Raw genomic sequence first — 12,221 nt, forward strand, 5'->3', positions numbered from 1 at the left:
GGGAAAAGTGTGCTCTTCAGAGAGATTACATTTCCATAGTGAGCACAGGTTGCATTTTTGTACCTAAGAGCTATTTCCATCTGTTCCCCACAGTGAAGGAGAAACTATCAGGTCAGGACAGCTTTGGTAAGAGCTGATTAAATAACTCGAGAGGACATTTATCAAAACTGAAGCAACCCATGAAGCAGTTTTTGTTTTATCAGCTCCAGTCAGAGAAGCATTTTAGCCCTACAAAACTATTGAACTCTTACACTTTCTGTAATATTACAAGTGCAGTTTTGAATATATTAGAATTTGATGTTGTAGACCAAAGTAATCCATATTCATAAAGTGGAAGGCAAATGGTAAATATGTTTTCTGAGATATACATTTCTAAAAAGTGTGGTGTGCCTTTGTATTCAGCCTTCCTGAGTCATGCAGAGGTGCTCACTTTACTAATCTTCCATGGACAGATTTGAGGAGTTTGTGCCTAATAGCTGCCGTAGCAACAGATTCTCCTACCTGAGTTGTGGATCTCTGTAGCTCCTCCAGAGCTACAATGGGCCTCTGGCTGCTTTTTGTATTTATATTCTCCATGCCCTGCCGGTTGTGAATGGCTATATAATGTGTTTGTGTTTTGCAAAGTTGCTTTATAACCTAATCCTCACATCGCCACCTTTCTGATCTGTTTCTTGGTCTTCATGCTGCTGATTAATCACAAATAATTAGATATATTCTATTCACCAGATACCGGATGTTTGAAGGCTTTTACTCGATACTTTATCTAAGAGAACTGAGTATAAATGCATGCCACACCTTTAAGATTTTTTTTAGGGGAAAATACTTTTCTTTCCACTTCATAATTCTGAACTTTTTTGGGGTCTATTATATGAAATCCCAATAAAGTGCACTAAAGTTTGTGCTTTTAATATGTCAAAATATAAAAAGTTGCAGATATGGCACAAGATGCCAATATATCAAGATGATTCTGCAAAAGGGCATTGTAGCCTTTTCCAACTCCACATGAAGTTCTGTAAAATATTATAAATGAACAAATTTTGTTGAAAGATACAAAATGATTTGAAGTACAGGCAGAAAAAAATGCCTCCCTGTGTCAGAGATAAAAGTCCTGATAGCGTCTGCTAATATGTGATTATGTAAATCATCCTGCATTTCACTCTGTCCATAATCTCTGTAGGTGACTGTGGCTTTTTTGGACTCTTTGCAGACTGACAGGGACTTCGTTGATTTATTTGTTATATTAAACAGTTTGCCTTCGCTAGGAAACAAAACAGGGTGTTGGAGTAAATTTTAAAGGGCAATCTTTATATACTGTTCCCTTTTCCCTTTGCAGTTTAAAGTCGACAAAGTTGGTTGGTTGTCAAGATGTCGACATAATTGCACTTTTAATAAAAGGTGTGACAAAATACTCTGCATTTTATTCCAGCTCCTCACAAGCTCAGGTTTATCTGAATGGGAGCAAAAAAACAAACAAAAAAAAACTAAAAAAATATTGTCCCCATTCTTGGCTTTATTTGAAGATTTATTTGAAGGTTATATTTATTTCCATCTAAGCTACGCCCACAGTCATCTCTGTGTGCCTCTGTTTTCCATGTGTGCAGTTCCAAAAGAAGGCCTGAAGAGCCAGGCGGTTTTTGATGAGATCAGGATGACTTACATCAAGGAGCTGGGAAAAGCCATTGTGAAGAGAGAGGAGAACACGAGTCAGAACTGGCAGCGGTTCTACCAGCTAACTAAGCTACTGGACTCCATGCAGGAGGTTTGTTAACAAAAACTCACATCTGCTCAGCTAGACGGGACTTTTTCTTCTTCTCTCGTAGCTGTTCATTATTCAGGCCAACTGCTCTAACAGAAATCAATGTGGCACCATGTTAATTCTTCACACAAATCTGACTGAATTTTGCTTCTACTCACTTTATCTGATATTAAAATTTGTTTTAAGTCCTAAAACATGAGTGTCTGAAAAATTCAAACATTTGGGGAAAATTACTTTAAGCTGAGTTTTGATTCATATTATTCACAGATTTGCTGCTTCCTTTCATAAATGAGTGGTTTCACTACAAAAACACAAAATTGTATCAATTAATTTTGGTTTAGTTTTTTTTTTTTCAAATATCTCAGTATACTTGAAATAAGACAAAACTAACTTACAAATAAACTTTCAGCAAGACATAGGAATTTTTGTCTTATAACAAATTTTTTTCAATTTCTTGAAATTATTAAATTCTGGAATTTTTTTTGTTAAAAGTAAAAAAATAAAATCTGCCAGTGGAACTAGTTCTTTTCATCAATCTCCTAGTACACAAAGATATTTGCACTTGAAACTAGAAACAATACTTAGTAAGATTGTGTTTTTGCAGAGTTCACATCTCCCTTCAAATCTCTTCCATCTCTTTGTAGCTCCTCTGACATCATGTTCATTACAGCACACTTTCTTTGAAAAACATCTAGCTAACTGAAAACAACTTCACAGAACGATTCTCATTAAAGACTGGGTGTGTGTGTGGGTGCGTGTGCGTGTGTGGGTGTGTGTGTGTGTGTGTGTGTGTGTGTGTGTGTGTGTGTGTGTCCCCCGTTCCAGATGGTGGAGGGTCTCCTGCAGATCTGTTTCTACACCTTTGTGAATAAGACCCTCAGCGTGGAATTCCCAGAGATGCTGACGGAGATCATCACCAACCAGATACCAAAATTCAAAGACGGGAGCGTCAAACCTCTGCTGTTTCATCAGAAGTGACGGCCTTAAACTGTGAATCGATGCCTTAACTGCCACACTGCTTCAGGCTCTCTTGCACCAGTTCTGCTTTCCCCTATAAGTCTGGTTCAGATTTTTGTTTTGGTTTTGCCAGCCTGGTCTGTTCAGTCTGAACTCAGAAATTACCTATAGCCTCAAACCTGCTACCACTGACTGTAGCTCAGTCTCTTGGCACACCAAGAACAATATGAATGTTTCCTTTGAACGTCTTGTGTTTTTTCTCAGTCCTCACCTCCAGACCTCAGACATTTAATGTTTCTAAAGATTTAATATGGCCTCTTACTCTCTCCTGCCTGCATTACTAAAACCGTTTCCTCACACCGATGCTCGCCAGCCCGATCTGCTCCTGCCTGGTGTCAGTCCGCTCGCCTGCTGTGCTTCTCTGCGCTGAGTGTTGGTCACGGTCTGGAGACGAAGGGGACACATTGCGAAAGAATCTAACTTTTCTTCTGGACTCGAGGACAAAAAAACGGATATGACCAATGGAAGAATAGAAAAACAAAGCAGCTTGTGGATTCTTCTTCATGTGTTTTTATGCAGACGCACATCGCTGATCACGCATTGAGAGCTCACACCAGGCGTCACGGTCAGTTCAACCTGACATGTTTACACAGGATGTATCTGAGGGAAAACTAGTGCCTTTTAGTTTTTATGCTCATTATAGCCATCGCTTACAGACACATCGTTTTTCTTTTTTTACCTTCATGTTTTGCCTGGCTTTAGTTTGCTCAACCTGTCTCCTTCTGATTCCTCTTTGAATTGGACATTTCTGGTATTTTGAAAGTGGGACGTCCTCTCTGTCTCTGTTCTGTGCAGGAAACAAAGTCAGCCCAGCAACTTGAAATATTATTATTCTCATATCCAGGTCTTAAAAGGTTTAAAGAACTTCTATATTATGGTTAAATATACAATTTGTTTTGTATTTGAGTTGGAAGATTAGGTATTGTCTCAACCCTACTTCTCTTTACATGTATTGTAAGCAGCCACTATCTTACAATTTATATCTGAGTTGATAGAGAATGCAAATTCCTATCAAATGATGAATGTTTGCAACCAGTTGCAATTTGTATTTTTTGGGTACATTTTAAAAATATGTATCAAATCGAGTGAGTGAATCCATGAAAATGCCCACTGTGTGTGTGTGCTCGATATTATCCATGATACTTCAAGTCAACCTCGCTCAAAATGTCAGTCCTGTCCTTTTCACTGCCAGCTGCTCTCAAACTGAGCTTGCTGCTTTTCAAATAGTTCCACATTTGTTATATGTAATTTAAAGGTAGTGATAGCATCTTGAATTCACCAATCAAGCTTTTTTCCAGGCTGTAGCAGCTTCCAGTTTTCTTTGAGGTCTTGCGCGCTCATTCCATTTTAGAGTACTTAATATTTGGGTGCTAAGGACAATAACACATCAGGTGTTGTGCTGCAGGTTCTTTGATACAGCAGATAGACTTGAATCCTATAAAACCTGTAAGGATCTATAACATTAACCCCTTTTTGCATCAAAGTATAATGGAACAATTATCTGATTTTTATTAAGCACAAGTAAATGCATGAAGTACATGCAGTTTTAATGTAGTAATACAATCTGAACTGTTTATTTTTTCCATAAATCTTTGATTGGTGGATCTCTGATAGAAGTGCAACAGAAAATGTATTTGGACTACTTTTCCCATCAAGCTCTGATTTTATAAAATGTTCTTGAAAATAGGTGAAAAACAGTAAAACAGTGAATAGTGCGTTTAAATACACACTTTATACATAAAACCTGCCTTTTAATTCATTGTAGAATTCATCCATTTGAAACGTAAGAAGCTGCAGTCGAGTCCACATAATTAGTTTATTCTTGCTCAGGCGATGTCTCATTACATCAGATATTTTTGTCCTATTAGTGCCAAATATCATGAAAGGTTTTTATCACTTTTCTTTTAATATCCTGCAGATGTGAAGGGTAACGTGTACAGTGGTGGTTTGTAACTTTGCTTCAGGGTGCTCAATCTACAGTGTCACAGATAACACCAGCTAACTAGAATCAATTGTTTAAAAGATGATTATTTTTTTTCAGATTCAGATGTTGCTACAGTTGTTTATGTGTATAAAGCATTCGTACCAGCTTAGTGGCCAAATCTAATGTTCAGGTTTGCAGCGGCTTCTGCTGAGTCTAAACACAACACTGTTCACCTTCCTGCGCCACTGTCCTTGGTTTTTCTAACTAAGATGTTGGCTTTCAGGGTTCCTACAGAGTTTTGACAAGCATGAAAGAAGTATGCATAGAGAAATGTTTTCCGTTTTATCTCTGTCCTGCTCCTTAATGTTGCTGTTCCTTCTGTTCTTTTTCCTTGTGTTCCTCCTCCTGTTGTTGGTTTTTGTATAGTTGAAATATCAGTCCTAAATTCATACATTAATTCTTAATAATTTAAAGTGAAAGAACTGGGAATGCTGCAAAACTGAGTCTGGAAAAGTGGAGTTTATACATGAACCTGTGTAGGAACATCATATGGATTTTCTGCTCTTTACTTAAATGCACAAAAGACTAGCAGTACTCTTCTATTAAGAGCCATATGTTTTGTTCTTTTCTTTGAAGCCAATCCTACTGGGTGACTGTTTAGTTCACAGGCTTTTCGGCTGTAGCTCACCCAGAGTCTGCTTTTATCCCAGCGTGTTGATCAATCTGAGGATTTTAACTGAATCCTCTTGTTTCAGGTGGCTTTACAGTTATTACGAATGTACAGTATTACATTCGTGTTCAGGTGGCGGCGAGTCTGGAGGCCAGCTTTAACGTAACGCTCCCCTGCCCCTTGCCCCCATGGCCTGCTTTTAGGGTTAGATGTACATAAATAAAGGTGACATATCCAGTGCAATGCAAACAAGTGTCTGTTATTACAGAAAACATATTTTTACATGTCTGTCAGCACTCACGACTTTCTTATACATTTCAGTTTGACTAAAAGCCTTGCGAAAGGGAGACAGAGAGCCATAGAAATACGATTTCAAATCAGGAAATAGACAAATATCAGTGCTTTTGGAGATTGATCTATTGTAAAAAAAAAGAAATATTTTGTGATTTTTAAATACATTATCCTGATCCTCTTTGATATGACTAATTTTAATTAATCATTTTTGTACATTAAATAAGTCAAAAACGTAATTTTTTCCCCGTTTGTCGGTTTTTGTTTGATAAAGGTAGATGTGATGAATACATTAGGAAGTGTTTGTCTTGTGAAGTAAATGTCAATTCTACAAGTGTGTGCACAAGTCGACAAGAATGCTCACTGTGTTTTTTTGTTTTGGTTTGGTTTTTTAAAAAAATAAAACTAAATGAGGAAGAGGAGAGCTAGAAGGCTGTTTGGGGCAACCGACTAGAGGACGTTTATTTTTGAATTTTTGTTTTGCGCTAAACAACAGTGACCAAAGCAGAGGAGTAACTGAAAACAAACTGAAGTAATCGAGCAGTTACAATTTGTGTAGCACCTATGAGCTTACTTCTTAGCACTTCGGGTTTTATTTCAAATGTGTCTTTTTTTTTGTAAAAGGTCTTGGCTTTGGATCTCCTGTATATTGCTGTAAAGATCTACTGGTCACTTAAAAGATGAAAAGGAAAAAAAAACAAACAAAAAAAAAATACAAGGAAAAACAATATCTCCACGTGAAAATAAGTTTTCCAGAGCCTGACAAAATTGCACTACCCTCATATGGGTTGTCACAGCCTACTTTGTATAAAATACATGCAATTATCTTTAAACATTAAGGGCAGATCATGTTTCACTGGTATACAGAGCTATGGCTTTCACTGAAGTCTGTTTTCGTTCATATGTCAGTTATGTAGATGTAATGTAATGTAAAGACAAATATAGATATAAAAAAAGTTTAAAAATGGTTTATATTTACACTTCTGTATTCAGTGTCAATATTTTCCCCTATTTGATTACATGTTGAATTAGGTTTTTGTGTTTTTTTTTTTCTTTTTTGTTTAGTTTTTCCAACATTGGATTTGGCATTGTGTCAGATGATGTCTGTCATCTCTGGTTCAAGGCGGAAATGTGGAAGAACTGATTTTTCTCTAGTTCAAGCATCTTACACAATAAAGTTCCTGTTTTGCAATGCTGTTCCCTAAAACTTCATTTCAGTCAGGTATCTCTTCTGGGTTGATGGAAATGGCCATATTTACTCAAGTGTAATTTTATTATTTTCAATATGAGACAAAAATATGAAGTGATGAGGTTAACATCACGAGGTTGAGTTTAAAAAATGAGGTTAGAACATTTTGTTGTTGGAAAAGCCTAACATTTTGTGACCAATAAAAACTAGTTTTTAAATTAGACTTTATTTACATAGTTCACTCTAATTCAGTTCTGAATAGAATCCAATATGGTCAGGTTAAGATTATTTTTCCAGATAATAAAACATGTATATCTAATGAAGCAAAGTTGCATGGAATTAATTTTGGATCAATTCCTTTAATTTTTTTCACAAACAGGAAGGTGAAACATAGAGGAAAGAAAGCTAGGCTATTGCTTTGATCAAAGGTAACAGTTTTAACATTGATTTGTCTATAAACAACTTTAAAAAAAGCTTAACAGGCTTTATCAAATACAAAACTGCCTAAAGTCTGTCTAATCTAATTTGATTTGATTTTATTCCATTGAAAGACAACTGAATTAAGTGATGAAATCAGAGCTACACCCAATCAGACGATCTGCACTAAGATGAATGTGTCTTCACTGATAGACTGAGAAGTCAGCGATATCTCCCAACCAATCACAGAGCAGAATTTGAGCTAAATTTGAACAAGTAAATGCTCAATGCCATTTCTGTTGAAACCATCTTTGTTTCTTAAAGTAAAACCCAATAATCTGTGGAGAAGTAACTCTGGTCTGTCAGACACTTCCTACCTTCTCTGGCTGAGAAAACAGCCAGTAATGGCAGGGAGGAGTCTCCAGCAAGCATCATATCTAGTTGCTATGGTTACACATCAACAAAAGTGACGATACAGAGAACTATTTTTTTGTTGTTGTTTATACTCAGTGGCAGCACAACAGAGAGGGACTGAGAAATTGCAAAAAGTTTTAAGTCATTAAGGGAGTAAAATAAATCACTTGGGATTTAATAATCATGCAGCAAGCAATTGGTCAAAATTAAAAGATATATTTTTTGTCTCACTCCAGAAATGCATCAAAAACTCCAGCCGTAAAACATAAAACTCAAAGCAGAAGTTGTTCAAGATGTATCTTTAATTCTTCACAATCCTTCACCAAAATCTGTAGGAATATTTAAGGCTGTGAACAAACATAAATGATAGAAAATTCTGGCAACAAATAATGCAATAATGGAATTAAGTTAGTAAGCTAGAAATACAAAATATAAAATTTCATACTTGTGAAAAAATTATACCCCATCAAAATGCTGTTTTTATTTACAGGATCATTAAAAACACCTCAAAAGGATGAAGTTTGGAATTTTACGTTCAAGAAAATCTTATAAATAAGTTTATATAATTATGAACAAAGTAGTCTTATTTCACATTAGCTTGCTTTTTTTATTCTCCCATTAGTTTTTTCTCCTTTTAAAATTCTCTTTAAAAAGAATCTTGTTGATAAAAGATAGAATGGGGGGAAAAAAACTCATTATTACCAAAACATTCACCTCAGGAAACAAGAGCAGTCGCTGCAGCCCAGAAAATGATCTACATTTCATTAACTATAAAATCAAAATGTCAATCTGTCCTCACATCATTATGCTTAATATTGTCTTTATAATTCCTCATAATGTGATCAAAGCTGGGGAATGACATTATGTCTTCTCTCTCTGTGCTGCTAATATTAAAGCTTCAGATTCTGTGTTATGGAAAAAAATAAGAGGGGAAAAAACATGCAGGTGCTTTGTAATGTTAAAAAAGGAGAGAGAAAAAGTTTCCTGGTTGATTGGAATTCCAAGAATGGACCAACATAGTGCAAACATGACTCATCATTTCTCCACTTGCGGCAAGGCCTTGCAGCTGGGCTTGTTATAACCAGCAGCAATCAGTTGCTCCTCCTACGCCTCACTGTAAACTGCTGAGCTGCCTGTGGATCCTGTGTGAGATTTTTCACATTTCTACTTTCCAAGTGATGGCTCTGCAAAGGTTTTCCTTACAAATGAGCGTGGCGCCAACGCTGACCCGAACCGTTTGAAGCGTACTCATCAGTCTTGCGGATCTGCCCTGGGGCTCATGGCGTTTTACTCCTAAACATCAGTGAAGCGGACTGTCTTCCCCTGGAATTACCCAACGAGCGATAGAGAACACGTTTACAGCCGAGCCCAATCATCGCCGTCCAGAGCTCAAATTTCCCAAGGGGATTAGCGACCAAACAATGGAGAGATGAACAAGCAGTTTAAAGCTGAAGGCCACTTACCATTTATCTTGTTCCCTGTCAATAATGCTGTGTATACCTAATGACAACGGGGAATGATGAGGAAGGGGCAGTCCAGATCAGAGTAGTAAAACAGACGTTTAAAAAATTAATTGCAACTCTCACCTCAAATATATCAGCTCACTTAGAAGAGTAATTTCACCAAACCCTCGGGTTATCTACACCCCTGACACACAAACACTTACAACTTCTTCACTGTGAACTCAGGTCCACACAATCCCATAACAGTTTCAGTTTTTCCCTCTTTCTCTTCCCAGTGCAATTCAGACAAAGTCCACAATGCTTCAGTCCTGTGCCAAATCCCTTTGATATGGTTCTGCTTGGTCCAGTTTCTATTCTCCAATCTAGTCAACACAAAGTCAATAAAATCTGCTCCAGTTGATCATACGATAACAGAGGAGTTTTGTGCAGTCAAGTCCAGCTTGGTCTACGTTAAGTTTCTTGGTCCAGCTGTGGCTATAGCAGCTCCACATAGTTTTCTGGAATCAGTCCAGTTCGACCATCCAGAGTCCCCTCCAGCCAGCCGGGCTCCCTGGAAGCATGAACTGTAAAGAAGCAACAGAAAGATGTAAAATATGACGGCATAAATTAAGTACTATACAGTTGAAATGAGATATTTACACACAATAACATTAATTAGACTTTAAGCAATTTTGGAAAGTGCCAATGATGTCATGGCTTTGTAAGCTGGTTAATTCACAACATTTGAGTTCAATGGAGGCACACCTAGGAATGTATGTTAAAGCAACACCTCAAACACACTGCTTCCTGTGACATCATGGGAAGAAATAGTCAACCAAGAAATCAGCAACACAATTTGAAACCTCCACACGTTGCAACATTCGTCTGTTTAAACAAATGTGTTCTCATGTCTCACACATGAACTTGTTTTGGTTTAAATTTGCAGGCCAGTATCAAAATCAAAAAGACGTTTTTGAAGATGCTGGCTACAGTAAAAGTCCTGTAACAATGTGGGCTGAAAGGCCACATAAAAAAACTGATCAGAACTGAAAGACCTTCATTTTGGAAGTAATTTTAATTTTGCATTAAGTAAATCGAAGTTATATTATTGTGCAAATATCTGGTCTCAGCTATATAATTTGAGTTGCGTTAATAAGTCATATCAAAATAGACGCTAACAAAGCAAACATTAACCAAATATGTGAGCTTAACGACACGCGTAGCTTTATGTGTCAAGTCTGATATGTTTAGAAATAACAGGCTGTTGTGCAGAAACTAATCTGGGATACAATGTTTGTCAGTCAAGAAATAAATATACAAAAGTGACATGAAATGTGGATATTGGTGAATAAGGTAATCAATAAATCGCAAAAGAAATACAGACAACATATATAATGTTATTTCAGGGTACTTTTTGGCTGCAGACTTTTCCAGCCTATAACTGGCACTGAGTTTAATAAAACATCAGGTTGAGACTTGCCAATTGGCTGTTCTTAAATTAGCCGGATTGCATCAGAGTCAGAAATTTCTGATCCCAATCAGGCTTATTTTTGACAACATGCAACAGGCATCTGGTTTCATGAAAGTAAATATAATGTATCATTTTATCCATCCATTTCCTTAACCTCAGTCAGTGTTCAGAGGATTCAGCCAGTTTGTTTTGGGTCACTATCATGCTAAAGGCTGCAGTTCTGTTTCAAGTTTACTTTACAGACTTTCTTACATTTTACTCAGGCAGGCTCTGAGGTGAGCTAAAATGCTGACCTGGTCAGGTCCTGCAGCAGCAAAAGGATGGCACTTCCACTTCCATGCTTCACAGATGACATGAGTTTCTTTTCCTGGAGTGCTGTAATTATTATTATTTTTTGCCAAATATGTACTCTGGACTTATCTTTGGACTTATCTGTCCAAAGAACATCATTCCAAGAGTCCTAGTTTTTGTTTGTGTTTTCTCAGTTTGGTCTTCATGTTTTTCTGAGCGTTCAAATCGCTGAATGAATCTGTGCTAGTCAGGAAGCAATCATATGTTGTAATGCAGCGTTATTATTACAACTGTTTTTTAAAAAATCATGTCGGTTGTAGTCTGAGCTTCTTGTGGACAGATTAAATGCTTTGTCCTTGGCTGCTGGTGAAAAGCCTGCAGTGTTCAGATACCACATTGAGGATTACATGTCCCCACGGACAAAGTTTGACCCATGAGGGCTCACATGACACTGCTCTGCATTACATAACTATCAATAGTCTTTAAGATGCCAACATTATTTAGATTTTAAAGGTCAGCTTGTAAGAACAAGAAAACCGAATCCCTCCCATGAGCACTATGTGTGTTTGTCATTTCAAAATTTCTTCCAACACTTATACACAAATACAGATAAACGGGTGACGCGCTGGGGGGAGTGTTAATGAGTGAGTCGGTGTATGGACAGTTTTAATAGCTTTTCACCCTTGAATCTGTGCAAATATGGCCTTCATTTAAAGGAAGCTATTGTGGGAGTTTTGAAAAAAGCTGACATGTTAAATTCTTCCAGTCATGTAGGAGAAAAGATAAATAAGCTAATGAAAAATCCTTCTTTGTCTGCACGGGTTGTTTTCACCGCTTAATAAAAACTAAGCAAACAGCTCCTTTACTCAGATATTAAGAAAGTGTTTTGTAGGGTGAACACAATCTTTCAAATCGTAACAAGGAAGTCTGAGGAAATGCAAATCCCTACGGCTTACTGTGTGTTTTCACAACAAATTAACTTCTATAACGCCAACACACATCCTGTCTTTCTCCTTCACTGCTGCCAGCTCCGGCGTCTGACTCACCATTCTCAAAGATGGTCCCGGCGATGAAGGACAGCTCTGAGTCGTGCTCTGCCTTGCACGCATACAGCGCTCGAGCCTTCCTGCCTGTGATACTACAAGCACACAGAAAGTTGGAACAAAACATCAAGATTTAGCATAATTCTTTTTAAGACAGGTAATTAGTTTATATATATATGTTTTAATGAATTAAACCGTTTTTGTTTAGAATTTGATCATTGGAACTCCTGGTAAAGATGGAAAAATATTTAAAATAAACTGATCTTACTGCATTAGCAGCAAGTTACAGGGAGAAA

At 37.1% G+C, this 12,221-nt stretch overlaps 2 protein-coding genes across 2 annotated transcripts in view; one reads left to right on the forward strand and one right to left on the reverse strand.

Moving 5' to 3' along the window:
* The window catches only part of nr3c1 (nuclear receptor subfamily 3 group C member 1), a 63,079-nt gene extending 56,229 nt beyond the window's left edge, over positions 1–6,850 (forward strand). Inside the window, exons 8-9 of the mRNA XM_023341786.1 lie at positions 1,602–1,759; positions 2,582–6,850. Coding sequence (XP_023197554.1) covers positions 1,602–1,759; positions 2,582–2,734 — 311 coding nt within the window. The 3' untranslated portion in view covers positions 2,735–6,850. The remainder of the gene's footprint in view (positions 1–1,601; positions 1,760–2,581) is intronic.
* A 1,111-nt stretch (positions 6,851–7,961) lies between these two features.
* Positions 7,962–12,221, reverse strand: part of arhgap26 (Rho GTPase activating protein 26) — a 72,914-nt gene continuing 68,654 nt past the window's right edge. The window contains exons 23-24 of the mRNA XM_023341970.1: positions 11,929–12,020; positions 7,962–9,704 (exon numbers count right to left, since the gene is read on the reverse strand). Coding sequence (XP_023197738.1) covers positions 9,616–9,704; positions 11,929–12,020 — 181 coding nt within the window. The 3' untranslated portion in view covers positions 7,962–9,615. The remainder of the gene's footprint in view (positions 9,705–11,928; positions 12,021–12,221) is intronic.

This window comes from Xiphophorus maculatus, chromosome 11 (genome assembly GCF_002775205.1).
Source record: "Xiphophorus maculatus strain JP 163 A chromosome 11, X_maculatus-5.0-male, whole genome shotgun sequence".
Taxonomy (NCBI): domain Eukaryota; kingdom Metazoa; phylum Chordata; class Actinopteri; order Cyprinodontiformes; family Poeciliidae; genus Xiphophorus; species Xiphophorus maculatus.